At 39.7% G+C, this 19,735-nt stretch overlaps 1 protein-coding gene across 2 annotated transcripts in view; it reads right to left on the bottom strand.

Annotated features, from left to right (window-relative positions):
- Window positions 1-337: 337 nt before the first annotated feature.
- LOC149257302 (putative membrane protein At3g27390) overlaps window positions 338-19,735 on the bottom strand; it is a 271,304-nt gene continuing 251,906 nt past the window's right edge. For both annotated transcript variants that reach the window (XM_089413919.1, XM_089413922.1), the window contains exon 12: window positions 338-779. In XM_089413919.1, coding sequence (XP_089270045.1) covers window positions 635-779 — 145 coding nt within the window. In that variant the 3' untranslated portion in view covers window positions 338-634. The remainder of the gene's footprint in view (window positions 780-19,735) is intronic.

The following is a 19,735-nucleotide window of genomic DNA, read 5'->3' as shown; positions in this document are numbered from 1 at the left end:
TCTTTACATTGCTCTCTATTTAAGCCTTTGCCATGATCTGCCTGTTCATTTGGTCCATCTAGTCTTGATGATGAACCATACCTATTGATTCATTTAGTCCTCATGATGAACCACACATGTTGGTTCTAAACGCATAGCCAAAAAATTCTCTTATAAAATTAGTGTTATGTTTTATTAACCCTCTTTATTTGAAGTTATAATTATAAAAAATAAATAATAGCTTTTCATTGTCCAATCCCATGTATAAGTTAATAAAAGTGGTTTTCATTGCCCAATGCCCTACATAAGCTAAGCGGTATTTCATGTGAACATATCATCCATAATACCATTAGGCCTATTAAACTTTCTACAGCGTCTTGGCATAGAGATTCAGAAGAAATAGTTTGAAGATTTTACCATAATAAACTAATAGAATCCGATCCCGATAGTTTCATCCTCAAAAGTTAAGTAAAAAATAGTCATTTAAATGAAAATCAATTTAATTATTTTCGGGAACCATTTAACAGTGACAAGATTTCGACAATGAAAAATTGAAAATCCCTGATGATACATTTCAGATTCAACAGTTAATTCCGAGGCACAAACAGCTGTGTTACATTTCAATTACAATTCTTAGTTGTATTGTTTACAAAAGTTATGTCTTGACATGTATGCCAATATGACTAGATTGGCTGCTGTCCTGCATGTCAACTGCTTCTTCAATCAGTGCTTTCACCACATCCTCAAATCGACGCCTGAAGGTTGGCATTCTTGAAAGAGTTGTGCAATGACCTTGCAACCTGTTTTATAAAGAAACAAATCAGGCACATAAAAACACATGAAAGCTCAAGCTTTTCACAATAATTAAAAAAAAAAAATTGAAAAAAATTGTTAGTGTTAGCTAGCTTTGAAATTAGGATCACTGTGACCTAATTTATTTCCAGTCTAGCGAACTTGGGATGAATTTTTGCAAAGGATTTCAGATAGAAGACCTCTTAAATAGACTATCTATGGGCATACCTCTGTTTCCTAGCCCTTCTATATGTAGTTATATGCCAGTTTTCTAGCTCGCTGCAGGAACCAAAAAAGACGGATAATAGCTCTTAGCTGAACCTTTGGTCAAATTTGGACTCAACCATATTCTATATGCCCCAATCTATTTCTATTGAAAAGGCTACTATTTAAACTTACATTATGTACACTCTATGGCCAATCTATGTATATGCAGTGGCTGAAATGCTTTAAAACTAAAACCTTTCTAGGTACAAGTATCTATTCTCATAGATTTGTCCTAACCAATGTTACTTGGGAGCGGGAGTGAAAACGGGAGTGGGAGCAACATTTTTAGAAGCTCCTGGTTTGGGAGCAAATCACGGAGCGATTTTTTTATATATATATATATATATATATATATATATATATATTTTTTAATTTTTGATACATATATGTCAACAAAAACATGTATAATGATGAATTAGATATAAAAAGCATAAAAAAACAGAAAAAAAACATAGATTTATCATTGAACCATATCACATCAATCATCTAGAAGTTATAATCTTCATCAACCATGTCCACAAGTTAGTAACATACATATTACAACTGCAACATGTTGAGTCTTGTGAATCATGATTCATCAAATTCAATTTTAAAGTTTCAACTTCAAGCTTTCAAAATTGAAAATTCATATATAACATATAACATCATTGATCACCAAAGTTGTACTTGTAAGCTAGGTTTAACCATTACAAGAAATAATATCTTAGATATTTCTAAGTTCTAAGTTCTAACTGTTAACGTGAAATGAAATGTTATAAAATGAAATATGAATAATGAAATGAAATGAAACAATTTTAGTCTTTCACGAAGCATCATATTCATAATTCACAATCATTACCAATGAGTTATAATTGCCAACTTCAAACTTTCGTTGTCACAGTCATATATTGTTTACAAAAAATATCATTATGATATGAAAGAGTCAAGGACTCAAGACTCAACAGTTATGAAAACTAATAGAAACTAGAAAAGACAAGTAAACTGTAAATCTACATGTGGCCCTTGCCACGAGAGTCTCCTGTATAAGCAGGTCGTGGTGGTCTTCTAGGAGTCTCCCGCACAGACCGACAACCAGAACTAGAAGGCACATGCCCTCCACATGAGGGTGTAGATGGAGGTGGCGACAACAAAGGAACAAGACTCGGAACTCAAGCATTCCTACTGGATGGTGGAGGTGGCATGGCTGCTGCAGCTACTTCATCTTCATCCCTTATAAGTTCCTCTTCCAGTTCTTCAAGATGTATGGTGCCATCCTTCAAATTGTCATCCTCTAGGTGGTTGTCCCAAATTTTATGTGGGATCCTCATAAGCCCGATCACAGTAATGACTCAACAACCTCAAGTGGTAGTGCACATAAACCAAGCTTTCTGCCCGGTTTTCATTGAGTTTGTTTCTTTTCACATTATGTATGAAGCTGTAGGTGCTCCAACATCTCTCTGCAAAAGAAGTATTTACAACCTGTGATAGAACTTTTTTTGCCAATTTTGGCAAAAGTCCCTAGCTGCCATATGTTTCTCACCATGTGAGAGAATCAAGTCTGTCTCTATCTTCCATTGCATGGAAGGTACCAAACAAACCAGTGCCACTGAAGTATCTGCCTATTTCAAGGCGCACAGTTGCACATTCCTCCCTGTCAGGTATCAACTTTTCTAATGCATCCAAATATCCTCTAGTTACCTCTGCATCTAAATGGGGTTTGGTCCTAATTCCACCCCCTGGTGCAAGTTGGCCCAACTAAGATATAGAGCAGTGTTTTGGCGTAAGGATATACGCCAAGCAATGTAGTGGAAGATTAAGTTTATTCCACCGTACACACACAATCGTGAATCAATTTGTACAAGTCGGGATCTTTGTTATGAACAATATCTTTTATTTGCCCCAACATGGTATCCATCTGCTCATACACCTCGCCAATCACTGGTTTATCTGTATCTGCAAATCGAATCATGTGATAAATGGGCTTGATGAAATCCAATACTTTACTCACACTTGACCAAAACATACCATCAAGAGCGGCCTCCTCCATCAGTTCAAAACCTCGTCTGTCAGCTGCATTTGTAGCCTTTTCCTTTAATACCTGCCAGTGTGGACTTGATACCATGCTAGCCAATGACTCTCTTACCTTCAAAACGTGCCTGAAGGTGAGGTAATAGCTATCAAATCTAGTCTTCGCAATCTTCAACAACTCCAATCTTGAGTGACTGCTGAAAAGGCCATGGGTATTGCTATGATTTGTAATAAATTTAATCATTTGTTTGCCTTTCTTGTACAAATCACCAGTCCATTTGTATTGTGCATTTTTGTTCTTGACAACATCATGCATCAAAAGGTTCAATGTGTGAACCAAACACCCAGACCAAAATATGTTGGGGTATTTATCCTCAATAATTGCTCCCGCTGCCTTACAATTAGGAGCATTATCAGTGATGACTTGGATGACATTGTATGGCCCAATACGGTCAATTGTTTCAAATAATGCTTCTGCAATGTTGATGGCGATCTTGAACTTGTCTGAGTAATCATACGCATTTAGAAAGATGGCACCACTAACAGACACAACAAGAACACTTATCAATGGCTTGCCTTTTACATTTGTCCATCCATCAGATATAATGGACACCCCATGGTCAGTCCAAGAACTTGTCATTCTATTCAAAGAATGTGATATTTTTTCTTTTTCATGATCAAGTCCAACGGTTTTTGCCTTGTCATACCTAAGACTCTTGTATCCTTTAGGGGCATCATTTATGGCAGAAACCATTTCGTGCCAATAAGGTGAGCGAAGAACATTGAATGGTATCCCACATGCATAGAGAAACCTGTAAACATTTGAATCCACATCATTCCTACACCCCTCATCAAGGAAATCTGATATGGTTCTACGCCTTAAAGATGGTGACCCTGTGCCTCCATATCCACTGCCTTGGGAGGATGCTGAAGGAGTTCTTTGTACTTGTGGTTGTGAGCTTGGTTCAAAGAAACCCCTTGATTTTTTAGATTTGTATTGGGCTTCCTCTTCTTCCCTTATGTATTTGGCTCTATCTGTTGCTGACACAGCTGCACAAGTTTTGATTCCTATTTGTTTATCTCCATCCCATGGCCTTTTCCCACAGATGTGTTTTCTGGCATGGGTGTATGAACCTATGTAATTATTGTTGCAATGGGGGCAATGAAATTTAGTGGTTCCACCCCCTCTCCCTGCTTCAGGCCTGTTAACATATTTCTACAATGGGGTTTGGTCTTGTTTAGTTTTTGAGAGTCATGTTCACCCTCCTTCAGCTTCTCCTCACTGGGGTTTTCATCAAATCCACTTTCTCCAGCTTCTTCATCCCCCTCTTCATTTTGGCCCCTCCGTTTCCTATTCTCCAGCACCATAATAACTAGAGGAGGAAAATGCCAAGAAATATAACTAGGTCCATGATGTTTGATATTTGTGGGCTTTTGAATCTGGAAAATTTAATGGGAATGGGAATGGGAATAGGAATGAGAAAATTAATTTAATTTATTTAGATTAATTAATTTAATTTATTTAGATTCATGATTTATTTACTAAATAAGTTATATATTTACTAAATTACTAACTAAACTAAACTAAATTACTAAATTACTAAGTAACTAAAGTTTAAACTACTAAATTACTTATCTCCTTGCAGGCTTGCTCCTTGCTCCTCGGCGCTCGCTCCTCGCTTCTTCTCGCTCCTTTGCACAATCTCCTTGGCTCTCCTCAACTCATTCAAGTCACAATGATTTTAAAAATGCCCCCCAAGCCCTTTTAAAACAATTATTTTTTAAATTAAATTTTTTTTGGCGTCCACGGAATTTTTTGCGTGCTTTTCACTCCTGGCGTCGCGCGCATCACTCCCAGAGCGAAAATTAAAAGCTCGGGAGCAAGCGGGAGCGATCGCTCCCGGGCTTTAACTTTCGCTCCGAGAGCGATGGGAGCAACGCTCCCGAGATCGATCCCGATTTTGGCAAGGAGCAGAATTTTTTTATCGGGAGCACGCTCCCCACACTCTCCCGAGCCGCTCTCGCTCGGAGTGCGGATTGGGAGCGGGTTCGACGGGGGGGGAGCTCCCCCGCAACTCTGGTCCTAACAACTTCCATTCTGTGGTTCTGTTACCCCTCTTTCAACAGGGGTACATATGCACAAATTTTTGTTTTTTGCCAGCACCATTGTAGGCCCAAGGAATGCAAGTCTAAAGCCCTGTCAAGCCCTACGGGATGATTATTATGCGACAGTGTATCCTAGATCCCTGATGGTGGACGGCCATGGCCGGTCCTTTTAGCTTCATCTTCATGGTGTTTGGTTTTATGGAAATGCTAACATACCCTTAGTGGTTGGTAACTCCATATATTGATGGGAATTCTTATGTCCTAGGGTGGCATTTAGGTATTATGGTCGTGGACCTACTAGGACTCATGATTTATGGGAACACTAAGTGTCTAGCCTTGTAAAGGTGATCATTTATTGTACTTTTCCTGTCATTTTCCCTTTAATCTCAGTGCACCTATTTGTTCCCCACATGGTTGTCTCATTGAGTATGTAGGCATTCCTTAGCCTTGCTGTCTTCATTTTGTCACAGTTCTTCAACATGGCAGTCTCACATTTTCCAACAGTTTGTGGTTCCCAAGGCAATTTATGGATTCCAATGCATAGGTTCCTAGGAGGTTATTGATCAAAGAGCTCATATTGTTCAACAAAATTTCTTAGGAACAATGATCCAGGGGGAAGATATGCTCAATCAAAGGGACCGTCCTATATTTATGTCATGCGTGGGCTTTAGAGAGGATTTTGGGGGTCAAGAGTTGGTCAAATGGGTCAAGTGAATAGTCAAAAGGCATCTACAAATTTTTGGCAAGATAACCCATGTTCCAGAATCTTCACATCAGTAGGAGTGTTGATCTTAATAGGCCAAGATTTGGCATCTTTTCCAGAGGAGCTGTTGACACCTAATCTTTGGGATTAGGTAAATCCATGTAAATATTGTAAATAGAAAATAAGGAGAATCAGAAGATGAAGAGACAATGGGAGATGAAACCCAGGAGTCTCTCTCCCCATGTATATATCTATGATCAATCTTAATGCAAAGACACAATTCGCTTTGAGGAGTTACCTCCTGGCCTAACATGGTACCAGAGCTAGCCCCTTTTTGGCTTCCTTTCTGCGCTTGTAACTCCACCCTGCCCCTGTTCTGCATATTTTCAAAACTAACACCTATGTAGTTCAAAATCTCTCCACTCTCCGCTTACCATGCCTCTCCTTCCTTCAGCCTTGAACCATGCAATAGATGAGACGCAATCGCTGATAATATTTCTTGCAGAAAAGTGTGACATCAGGCTCCACTATATTGAATAGCTTTGCAACAACTATAGTAACAAGTCTATGTACGAGGAACACTGCATGCAACCTCCCATAGTAGCACCCATTAAAGTATATTGAAGCACGCAGCCTCCCACACTCTCTAACTCCACTCTCCTTCTTGTCTTTGCTCACCTCCTCGTCAGAATCGGAGAAGTCCACAAACGAGTGCCTGTAATGCAGCAACGATGACATGGTATTTCACTTGTTTGATGATTAAAATATCAAATCAAAACATATAATTCTGAAGCTCGGTAAATCTAATTTTCTTTTGCTATCCAATCTATTGAGTTTGCGATTCGAACCAACGTCGGCTAAAATCCACAGTTTTGCTGGCAATTTGTGTCTTGAATGACTGTTTGTTGCCTCCATTCGTGAAATGTTTTGCTGTGAGTAGGAATATCAATTTATGGATTTACAATGCTAGTGCAAGCGCTGTTCCTGGAGGTCTGCGTTGCGTGGAGGACTGAGATGCCATATTTGTAAAGACTAGTCGATAAATCTTCTCTTTAAACTGAATGGTATGTTGACTGATTGCTTCGAACTCTTCTCTTTGACTGGTCGATAGATTGAATGACAAAGGTGTGAATTTGTTGCATGGTGAATGTATTGGTTGGCATATAGTGTGGATGTGCATTATTATATGTTGGATAGTGGACATATAATACATGACCTTTGAAGACCATATGCTCCTTTATGTGTTGAGTTTTAAAAGGGTTGTGTTGTATATGGATAATATAGATGATGATGTTTTGGAGACATAGCCACTGAATTTTATTACAAATACATCAATTTTTTTTGCGCAACCACTATATTTTTTTGAGGCCAAATCAGTTTTTTATGATGCATTCACTAATTTCTATTATGGGAGTGGTTCTCACTGGAAAGGAGAACTATCCTGAGTGGTCTCAGAAGATAAAACACACCCTCATTTTCAATGAGTTGTGGAAAGGGATTTGTGAAGGAGAAGAAGACAATGCACCTACAAAGCACACTTGAGATAAGGAACTTACCATTTGGGAAAACAAGAACAACAAGGTCTATGCCTTGATTGCAGCGTCAGTAAATGAAGAGGCGAGTCACCATATTTCTCCATTTTCAAATGCTTTTGAAGCCTTAAAGAAGTTGAAGGAATTGTATGACTCACACTCTGAAATTGAAGTTGTTCAATTGATGATTAAATTGTTCAGTCTTGAATTGAAAAATGATGACCCTCTTGCCTTAGCATCAAAAGTAAGATCAATAATGATATAAAAGCCACTGGTGTTGAGATAGATATTCTTCTTATAGCTTATGTCAAGGCACTATATCCCACTTATTCACATTATCTTGAGTCATTGCAAGCAAGTGGAAACCTTAAGGAGATTCCCTTTGACTCCCTTGCAAAGAAGTTTGCTGAGAGAGAGAAGACTTTTGGGAAGAAGACAACTCCTTAGTCTATTGAAGACGCTGTATGCCTTGCACAAAAGGAGAAGAATCATGCACAAGATTCTTCTAGAGGAAGAGGTGGCTGCAGAGGAAGAGGAAGAAATAATTTTAGAGGCAAGGGGGGTAGACAGTTCCAAGGAGAAAAGTTTGATCTTCATTGCATATGATGCAATAGAGATGGACATGATGCATCCACATGTAAGTTGCCTTCAAACAGAATTGAGCAGGAAAGAAATGAAGCGAAAGGTAAAACCAATGACAAAGGGAAAGGTAAAGCACCCAAATCCTCTCACTATGTTGTGGCACATTGTAATAATGGAATAACTAAAGACTTGTTTAATGCTTCACTTGCTTCATGGAAAGATGATTGGTTGTTTGATTCAGGAGCAACTTGCCACATGAATTTTAGGAGAGATTTTTTTGAAGAATTCACTGACAATGTTAATGGAGCAGTATATTTTGCAGACAAGTCAAAACTCAAGCCATTAGGGCTTGGCACCATCAGGCTCAAACTACCTGGTCTTCCAGACTTTCTTTTACATGACGTTCTATACCTCGCGGAGCTGAGGAGAAACTTGCTATCTTTGGTCCACATCCGCCAGCAAGGACACTCCATTCAAATGTTTGATGGCAAAGTTGAGGTCAGAAAAGCACCAAATCAGTCACTTGTAATGACGGGGATAGAAGAAGAAAGACTTCTGAAGTTGCAAGGAACCTTTGCTTGTGCACAAAACTTCTCACACAATTCTCACTATGACGAAGGTACATTTCCATCAAGTCTTTTATGGCATGCTATATTTGGACACTTGAACTATGACAACTTTCGTTTGTTGAAGAAAAATGGTGTTACTAGTTTGCCTACAATTCCTAGTAAACTTAAGTAATGTGATTCTTGTATTCTAGGAAAGCACAACAAACAGTCTTTTGATGATTCTCATTCACGAGCACATAGAAAACTTGAACTCATTCATTCAGATTTATGTGGCCCAATGCCTGTTCCTTCTGCAAATGGTAATAAATATATGATGACATTTATTGATACTACACTAGAATGTGTTGGGTTTATTTATTGAAGAACAAATCTGATGCTTTTCAAACGTTCGAGAACTTTCATGCATGGATTGAAAATGATGCACAATCTCATATTGGCTCTATTCGCATTAATAATAGAAAAGAATACACTTCAAATGAATTTGAAAACGTATTCGCCAACATGGGATCAAACATCAAACAACTGTGCCTTATAATCCCCAACAAAACAGAGTAGCTAAAAGAATGAACAAGACAATCTTAAATATGGTACGTTCCATGATGTTTTTCAAGAATTTTAAATTGATGTTTTGGGCTGATGCAATTCTATGTGTTGTGTATATAGAATAGGTGTCCATCTAATGCTATAAAAAAAATACTTCCTATGAAATCTAGTATGGCCACATTCCTTCGGTAACGCATCTCAGGGTTTTTGGTTCCACCTGTTATGCCTTGATACCTAAGGAACAGAGAAACAAACTCGGTGCAAGGAGTCGCAAGTGTATCCTTTTCAAATACCTCCAAAGCATACCGTTTCTATGATGAAATGAACAAGAAGTTTATAATATCTAGAGATGTGATATTTCTTGAATCTTCCAAGATTGACAATGTAAAATATTTTCAAGAGTTTGATAATGAGATTCCACATCTTGAAGGGGGGACTCTTGTATTGGATCAATCTGTGGAATCTTCTTCTAAAGCACTCTCTCCCCCACATGAAGCTCCAGCCACTGATGACACTTTGAGTGATGTGATTGACAGAATTGGGAGACTAAATCTTGATTCAGCCCCAACTCAGTGAACTAAGTAGCCTGGGCCATCTCGAAAAGGTCCTCCTAAATGGCTGACAAAGGCACTTGAAAGTGTTCCTCCTCATGAGGTTGGAAAGACAGGAACAAGAAGTTCAACCAAAAAAAATGGAGGTGATGTAGATGCTTATGATTCACCTGTTGATATGGATATTTCTTATGATTGTGAACTGAATTTGTCTACAGATTTTGAACCAACTTCCTTCAAAGAAGCTACTTCTCATGATGAATGGAAAGGAGAGATGCAAAAAAAATATGATGCCTTGATAAAGAATGGCACCTGGAAGTTGGTTGATCCTCCATTGGGAACCAAACCAATAGGCTACAAGTGGGTCTACAAGAACAAGTATAAAGCTGATGGCTCACTTGAAAAGCACAAAGCCAGGCTTGTGGAAAAAGGTTTTGCATAGAAGGAAGGGGGCGATTATGAGGAGACTTTTGCCCCCACAACAAACTGGGCTACCATTCAGACACTCTTTTCCTTGGCAACACATCATGGTTGGAAAGTCCATCAAATGGATGTAAAAATTGCTTTCTTAAATGGAGATCTGAAAAATAATGTTTTTATGTCCCAACCAGAAGGATTTGTTGTGAAGGGTCAGGAACATAAAGTATGAAAGCTTGTAAAATCCTTGTATGGCCTCAAGCAAGCTCCGCGAGCCTGGTACGAGAAGTTAACTGAGCATCTTCTGAAACTCAACTTCAAACATTATGATCTTTGTTTGTCAAGAAAGTTGGAAAAACAACTGTATATCTTGTGGTGTATGTAGATGATCTTTTGATGACAAGGAACAATGAGAGCTATATTGCATCCATAAAGAAGGAATTGAGGAAAGGTTTTGAAATGACAAACTTGGGCTATGTTCACTACTATCTTGGTATTGAAGTAACTCAACATCTGAAGTTTATATTCTTCTCTTAGAAGAAGTACATTGGAGATCTGTTGAACAAGTTTGGCATGATTGAGTGCAATCCTTTAACCACTCTAATGGAACAAAATTTAAAGCTCACATCCACTAAAGGAAAAGAATTTGAGGATGCAAAAAAGTATAGACAACTCGTAGGAAGTCTCAACTACCTGACTACTACCAGACCATACATTTCATTTGTTGTTGGAACCCTCTCCAGGTTTATGCAAAAGCCTTGTGAGGGACATTAGTCTGCTGCAAAAAGAGTTCTAAAGTACTTGAAGGGAACTCAAGACTTTGGACTTAACTATACATAGGTGGGCGACTTCGGCTTGATTGGATGCTCTGACTCAAATTTCGATGGAGATAAAGAAATTGGGGTATCTACTTCAGGTTATGTTATGAGTCTTGGATCAAGAGCTGTCTCCTGGAGGTCACACAAACAATCAGTTCCAATAGATTCCACAACTGAGGCAGAATATGTGGCAACAACTAAAGCAACAAAAGAAATTGTGTGGCTTAAGAAAATTCTAGAATATTTGCAGGAGAAACAAGTGCATTCGACTCCTCTCATGATCGACAACACTTCTGCAATAAAGTTGGCCAATAACCCAAAGTTCCATGATTGAACGAAGTACATGAATACGAAATATCATCTGATTCGACATCATGTTGAGGCCAAGACAATCCACCTACGTCGTTGTTCCACAAATGAGCAGATTGCAAACATCTTCACCAAAGCGCTTGGAAGAGAAAAGTTTGAAAGATTCAGAATGATGCTTGGACTCACCAACATCCCTTCAGATTAAGGGGGGGAATGTTGACACCTAATCTTTGGGATTAGGTAAATCCATGTAAATATTGTAAATAGAAAATAAGGAGAATTAGAAGATGAAGAGACACTGGGAGATGAAACCCAAGAGTCTCTCCCTCCATGTATATATCTATGATCAATCTTAATGCAAGGACACAATTCGCTTTGAGGAATTACCTCCTAGCCTAATAAGAGCGAATAGGGGCTGAATATTATTGTCTGAGGGTCGAATCCTTAAATCTGAAGTAGATCGAATTCACTTGAAGATCAGTGCCAGAAGGAGGATGAGATTCACCAATTGTTGGAGGCCATATATATTTCTTCATTGTAGATTAAGCTACCATTTTCTGAAGGCGCCGATTCTATCCTCAGAAGGCTGAAGTAAACAGAGATTCAAAGTCCGAATTTGATCTTGTGTTTCTGGACCATTGGCAAAGATATCAAGGTGTAGCTTCAACAACTTTCTCTTAGATTCTTCATCAAATTTGTGGCTACAACACTTTATCTATTGGAGGCCAAATCGCTTCACCAATAGGCTTGAGTTCACTGTCATACTTGGGCCAAATTTATCTGGAGCAAAGCGTGACTTACAACTAAACATTAGCAAGCTAATTTTGTATATCCAGTACGTCGAATTGGAAGGTCAAGTTGTACATTGAGGGGTTGAGTTGCTTCAATCATTTGATCAAGTTTCCTTGGGACAAATTGATGGTTATTGAATTGTATTCATAATTCTCTAAGGGCCAAAAATTTTTTCCCCAAGAAAAAAAGTGTAATTTTCATTAATCAATAAGAAAATTACATGTTGTATCATCAACATGCGAGAATGCAAAATTTACTGATAATGGAGTAAACCATTCAATCCAGTATAGTGACATATAGTTCAATATTTACAATAAAAGACATAATATTTACATATATAAAAACCATCGTTGTCCAAATAGTGCATAGAAATTTAAATCAAAAATACTGCAAAACTGATGAATGATCATGGCTGATCATTCAGATATAAACCCATCCAGTTCAATGAATGGCCAGTGAAAAAACTGATAGAACTCTTGGTCTCGAAATTCTTGAATCAACCACTGCCCCCTGTGCTGCTGCGTGACTTCTTTGGAAAGAAAGTCAACAACCGAATTCCTTTCCCTGTATATATGAGAGCATACAATAAAATCAAATTGTGATTTTAATGATATGACTTCATCCAGTAAACCCCTGAGTGTGTGCACGTGACAATGATATGCAGAGTTTATCCAATTAATAACAAGCTTTGAGTCCCCAAAGATCTGAATTCTGTGGCAGTTTTGTTCTAGAGTGAAAATAAGAAGGTATCTGAGACAATTTAGTTCAGCATAATTGTTTGTGCCTCTCATGAATCCCAATTTAATCTTGAAATAATGTGATTCGTTAATGTGTAGAACCGCCCCACCCCACATCTAGTGTTCTGTACCGACCCATCGAAATATGCCCAAGAGATATTCTTATCAATAACTTTAGGAATGATGACTCGGGCCAGTTGGTTTTTTGTTTCCTCAGTGATCAAATGATAAATAACAGCAATGTAGTTATAGGTGGCTGGCCATAGAGTTGGTGCATCCTGAAAAATAATGCGATTCTTGGTCAACCAAATACCCCAACAGACTAGCAGAGGGCGGATTCTGATTTTTTGTGTTTCTGCAACATTCCACTAGTTTTGCCAGGCTTTACATAGATGAGATCCCTCCCATCTAAGCACAATGTTGAGGGAAATAGTAATCTGTGTCCACACCTGACAAGCCACTGGGCAATGAAGGAATAGGTGTTCAATATCTTCAACATTCTTTTTGCACAGACAACATCTAGAAGGACCATGTAATGCACGACTCTTTAGGTTGTCCTCCGTGGGCACTATATTTGATAGTATACACCACATGAAGAGGCGGGTTTTGTGAGGTGCTTTAAGATTCCATAGTGGGCGCCACCACCAGATTACCTCCTCCGGAACCTGTGAAGTAATCAATGTTGAGTATCCTTCCCTAGGGGTGTATCGACCATGTGGTGCAGTTGCCCATATGATTTCATCATCTTGTAAAGTAATTCTAATGTGGGATTCTTCCAATCCACCAATAAAACGATGCCACACCCTGCTCCATCTTCCCGAAATCCCGAGATCCTGTGCATTAAACCATTTCTGTGAGATCCAAGATGAGTTTCTAATGTCTGCAATATGAGAGAGTTGAGTGATGTCGTCCGTTGCAAGAATCTGTCTGAGCTCCAGTGGTAGAATGTGTGCATTACCACATCTAGACCATGCATCTATACCCAGTCGCACCTGCTCACCATTTCCAATATGCCAAGCCAATCCTTCCTTAATGACATTGATGGACTGAGTAATAGCCTTCCAGATGATAGATACACCAGAATTGCCCTGGGTCGGCTTGTGAATCCAGTCCATAACTGATAGAGGGTGAATGTATTTAAAATAAACCACCTCTTTCCAAAGACTATCAGATGTGATAATCTGCCACCCCATCTTCACAGCGAGTGCCTTTGCAAATAAGTGCAGGTCCCATTTTTTTGGTTTTCCAATTCTATCCCATCTAACCTAGGAAAAGGTCCTCCCAACATTTTTCCCCTGCCATAAGAATCGACTACAAATTTGTTGTATTCTGTTGATTATGCCTTTTGGGATCCAAGCAAGGGCCATCCAATATATTGGGATGGCCTCTAGGACAAATTTTATAAGTGTGAGCCTACCCGCTCTGGAAAGCCATCTCTACTGCCATATATTGATGTGCCCTTCAATTTTTGCTATAAGCCATGTCCAGTTTGCAATACGATAACCATTTGGCTTGAGCCTGAATCCAAGGTATTTGAGACTCGTCTCCAATTCTTGCCTAACAAAGTGAAAATGATGAAGGGCATGTCTTTGCTCATTTTGTAAGCATGACAACAGCAAGATGGTGGATTTGTTGAAGTTGGGCTCCATACTTGTAGCTTTACAAAACAGGGATAGAATATTCTTGAAGCAAGTGGTATCATGGATAGAACCATTTAAAAAAATAAGTACATCATCTACAAACAATAGATGTGAAAGATAGGAAACTTCAAACATCTTTACACCACCTATGGACCCATCTGCATGGGATTTTGATATAAGTCTACTAAGACCTTCCATGATCAAAAGAAATAACAAAGGTGATAATGGACATCCCTTTCGCAGACCACGTTCAACATGGAAAAAATCAGATGCAACCCCATTGATGAGAATGCTATATGATGCAGATGTAAAACAACACATGATCCATTTTATGAAAGAGTGAGGGAAACCAATGTGGGTTAGAATAAGCTGGAGATAAGTCCAACTGGCTCTGTCAAAGGCTTTTGATAGGTCAATCTTTAGAATGATACTCTTAGTATTCTTAAGCTTGATCGAATGGATCCCTTCTTGTGTTGTCCCAATGGCTTCATGAATCTGGCGATGGTTTAAGAAAGCAAATTGTTCCTTGGAGATCATCTTGGATAAAATAGGCTTAATGCGAATTGTAATAATTTTAGATATTATTTTGTATATGCAATTGCATAAGGATATAGGACGATAATCATCAAAGGTTTGAGGGTGATCAACTTTGGGAATGAGAGAAATAAAGGTCGAGTTGAAGCCCTCATGCATCTGTCCAGAAAGTCTACAATCCTCAATAGCCAAAAGGAGATCTGCCCCAATATGTTCAAAGAAGGTGAGGTAGAATTCCATAGGCCATCCATCAGGTCTTAGGCTTTTATCTCTTTTGAACCACTTTAGAACAACTTCAATTTCCCCCAAAGTCACCAGCTCATTTAGATTCTCTATATCTTTTGCCTCAACAAATCTAGGTAAAGTGTCGGTAATGCGGAGTATCTCAGCAATGGTAGCATCCCTGGGCACTTTGAACATTTGTGAGAAATGTCTGATACCCATATCTGCAAGCTGGTTGAAAGTGTTGGCTTCCCTACCAGACTGATCCCTAAGAGTCCAAATAGTATTACTTATTTTCCTCCCCCTGGCACATTGTTGAAAGAACTTTGAGTTTTCGTCCCCTGCCTTTAGCCAAATTGCTTTGCTCTTCAATCTCCATGTCTCCTCTTGTTGTCTCAGGAGACAAATCTTTTCTGTTTCCAATCTTATCATATGTTCCTTAGTGTCACTGGATGTATAACTAGCAATACCCTCGTTCTCCAGCTCCGATATGTCTGATTCAATTTTCTGAATGGTAGCCTCATCCTTTTTCTTTTTTCTTTTGCCCATCTAATGGTTTTGTGTTTGATACGAGCTAAATTGCAGGCAATCACTTCAGCCAGGGAAGAGTTGATGTCTTGACCACAGTGAGTCCAAGAATCCATGACTAATTTATGAAATTCAGCTTCAGCCAGCCAAGTGGTGTTAAATTTGAATGGGGAGTTTGGCTTGTGATTGGAGTTCATAATTTCCAAAAAAATCAAAGAGTGGTCAGATATTCCCCCCGATCCCACCCATTGTCGAATTCTGTCTAGCTTAGCCAACAAAGGTGTTTTTATAATGAAACGATCCAGTCTTTTGGCCAGAGCATCCTCTCTTGTTCTCCTATTCCTCCAAGTCGGCAAAATCTTGTCTGAATCAATGTTCATGAGGTTATTGGAGTCCATCCGATATTCAAAATAAGTCGTCAAAGGGTCAGTCTGTGCCCTATTTCCCCAAGATTCAGCTTGGCCCAAGGAGAAATTTAGGTCTCCTCCTATGATTAAGTTGTCATGCTGCATGAAAGATGAATTCATCAGCTTGTCCCAATAAGCCTCCCTATTATGGCAGGGACCATATATATTTATCAATCTGAGGGGTGTATCTAATTCAGTGGCTGTGAAATCAGCCCCCAAGTAACCTTCACCACCCCATATATTGTCAATATTGATAGTCTTTTTATTGAATCCCAATGCACATCCCCCGGATTGCCCTTTTACATCCAAAGTATGGAAAATCTAGTCCAGAAGTATGTTGAATAGGATCTTGTTGATGAATTCCCCATCTCCCAAAGTCTCTTGCAGTAATATTACATCAATCCTATCTGATCCTAATAGTCTCTTGAGTGCCAGTTTCTTGTCCGGGCTGGCCAAACCCCTGTAGTTGAAGGATAGGCACTTCATGGGATAACCCGATTAGGGTTTCCTTTTGCTCTAAGAACCCGGTCAATATGAATTTGGATACCTGTGGCCACCTCTATGCCTACTCTCAAGATGGCTTTTGACATATTTGATTGTCTACCTCTTGGCAATTTTTGAGCTCTAGTGGGTATAGGGTCCTCACCCAATCCGAAGGTGAGGGTTCGGGGATGGGGCTGAGATTGTAGGTTGTATCTATGGGAGCCACTGGAGGTAGAGTCCTCCCTAGTGGGAATAGAGAGAGGGTCCATGATAATAGTCGGTACAAAGTCCAGTGCAGAGGGGAGCAACGATGTTAGGATATTCTGACACATAGGAAATAGTTAAATATAACTTGATCTAGTGTAGAGTTAGGTAAAGTATGTTTCTTTACTATGTACATTTGTAACTTACAATCCGACGGTCACGATATGTTCTAGACATGAAGTGATCCGACAGTTCATTTTCTCCTCAGTATTACTGACACTTGATCCGTGCCTTAACACCCGATTGGTCTACGATCTCTATTTAAAGAGCATGGAGGGTCATTTGTAGGGTAACTGTTCATGAGAGAAACTTATGTAAAATTTATTTCTTTTATTAATAAATTTACTGAAGTGGCCGCGTTGGCTCAGGTCATGGATTGTTTCCCTCTTTGAGGGTTTTAACTACGTCAAGAATATTGGTGTATTGATCTGTGATTTGTTTGTGAGCGGTGTCCTTTGGTGTTCTGTCTGAGGAACTTACCTTGTAAATTTCTGCAGCCGATACAACATGACAGTTAATTGAACTCATTTTACATGCATCTATACCCATTCCCAAAGCAGCTGATGGTAACAATGCAATTCTAGAATTCATAAAATTATGAGAAGAGGGGAGAGAGGAATTAAGAGTACCTGAAAATAAATCAGGACCCCTTGAACATGAGCGAGTGACCCAACCATCAAGAGTCTCGGTGCTCGCTTGTTGAGTTGCCTCCCCATCCACCCTTCGCCTCATTCGGGGTTCCTAAGTGATGTTCGGTGCAGGAGTTGATTCAACCTCCGAATTAGTCTGGGTACTCGCAGAGACAAATCTTTTCGGGGGCTCAGGATGAAAACTGGTGATAAGCGGGCAATCTTTATACAGGTGTCCCACCTCATGACACCTCCTGCATCGAAATGGAATCCCCTCATAATCCAGTATCTACCATCGAATAATATCCCCAAGTTGGAGCCGGTAACTCTCCACCAGTCCTTCTCTCGTGTCCAGGTGTACCAATATCTGGCTATGGCAAGACATCCATATTCAATATAGGATCTGTCGTGATCAAGGTAGATTCCAAGATCATCCCCTATGCATCTAAATATTTCCTCGGACCAGAATTGTAATGGCAGCCCTGGGAGTCTAACCCAAATCGGCCCCACCCCCAATTTTTCCTTCTCAGGGTCGAAAAGTGGTGACCATCTCTTGAGGAGCACTGGTGTCATTTCTATATGCCAATATCTTGACAGGACCCAACTGGCTTGTTCCAGCTGCGGGAAAATGAGTGCGAACCATCCCCGAGTCATGGTTAAAACCGCAGGCATCTGGTCCATTAAATGGCCCCAAATTTCCATAGTCCACCTCTTTAATCACGTAGGGCTATAGTTTTGGCCCCAAACTCTTCCCACTAGCGCAGTGCTTTCCGTAAGTGCGGCTTGAGCCATGTTGATTCCCTCATCGAATACCAATAATCGTCCCCGTTTGTGTACCTTGGAACACTTTGATTTTTTGTTCCCCCCTGACCTCTGTGTTTGAACTATATGCTATTGCTCGTCCTCCACCTACTGATTATCATCTGAATCCAAAGCCCTATTTTCCTCAGACCCTAGTTCTTGGTGGGTGATCCCATTAAAACATCTGGAAGTGTGAGCTGCAGGGGATGGTCTCGATCCTTGGGGATCAGCTCTGGATGAGCCAAGTACACCATACGTCGGATTTATCACACCATAAGTGTCATTTCCTGAAATGCTCGTGCCTCTTACCGTCATGAATGATACCCCCTATATATTCGTCTCAAAACCCTGTTGTTCATGTGCCCAATACTGTAAGTTAGTTGGCGAAGGGATATTCAAAAACGCCTAAGCTTGTTCCTCTCGTCAATTGAGTAAACCCTCATTTACCGACGAGTTCGATTGATTAAACCCTAAGCCGTTTAGGGTAGCTTCCATCTCCTCCAACTCTGAGCTGTAAGTTATAACCTGGACCTCCGGTGAAGGGTGCGCATCCCGTGACACCCCCGTTTGCGGATGATGTGGCTCTTCTATCCATATCTGGGAGGGCTCCATGGAATTGGATGAATAGTCCACTAGTTCCTCTTCCATGCAAATGGCATTTTATGCGCACCATTTTGTTGTCCCTAAGCAACTGTGCTCATCACCCCCCAACAAACGCTGGCCCCAACTCAAATATCCGACTTCCTCCACTGTTCGATGCCCAAGCAGTTGACCTTGATGTCCTGTAGGTTCAATAGTTGCCAAAAACTGCCTCAGTTAAAAACCTGAAAGTTTTGACCCCTCAACAGTTACTTCCATAAACCGCCCTGCTAACGGTTTTATCGCTAGGTGTAAGGGTAAAAAACCCCCCTATCCGCACCATGGTAAACCTGGGTAACCTTCCCATTTGCCATGAATCTGACTACCTAGGGTTTTGCCGCTTGCTCGAACCTCCATTTCCGCCCCAGAAATCCGAGGGTCAGAACTTAGTTGAAGCGAGTCCCAAGTTCTACAATAAAGTTCTACTTGTAAACTCCTAAAAGATCAGTCTCTATAAAATCTTATTTTTGCTTCAGCCATCTATTATTGTTAATTCTCTTATATGTCTATGAATGTTTGAAGAAATCATGGTTCCTTTAACTGTTTGTTGAAGATTGTTTCTAGGTGTTTGATGAAAGTATTGCACAACAACTTTTTGTAAAAAGTGGTCAAAGAGAAAATTTGAATTTTGTGAAGAAAAATTTGCACATTGTAACTTGGGAACATTATAGTGGTATCAGAGCATGATCTTGACCAGTTGTGGACATAAGTGATGCCACCAAGAAGGAGAATATAGACCCAGGATTAGAGGAAGAAACCATGGGAGATAGGGAAGATATAAATTAAATGGAAACTGCTATTAAGGAGATGGCGAAATAGCAGAAAGCATCATTTGACTAGCTTGAGAGGCAGTAAAAGACAACATTTGATGTAATTGAGCAGTC

This window comes from Pinus tabuliformis, chromosome 6 (assembly GCF_031772625.1).
Source record: "Pinus tabuliformis cultivar Carrire ecotype Pingquan chromosome 6, CPIR1, whole genome shotgun sequence".
NCBI classification, from domain to species: Eukaryota; Viridiplantae; Streptophyta; class Pinopsida; order Pinales; family Pinaceae; genus Pinus; species Pinus tabuliformis.
This window is presented reverse-complemented; position numbering and strand designations above follow the sequence as displayed.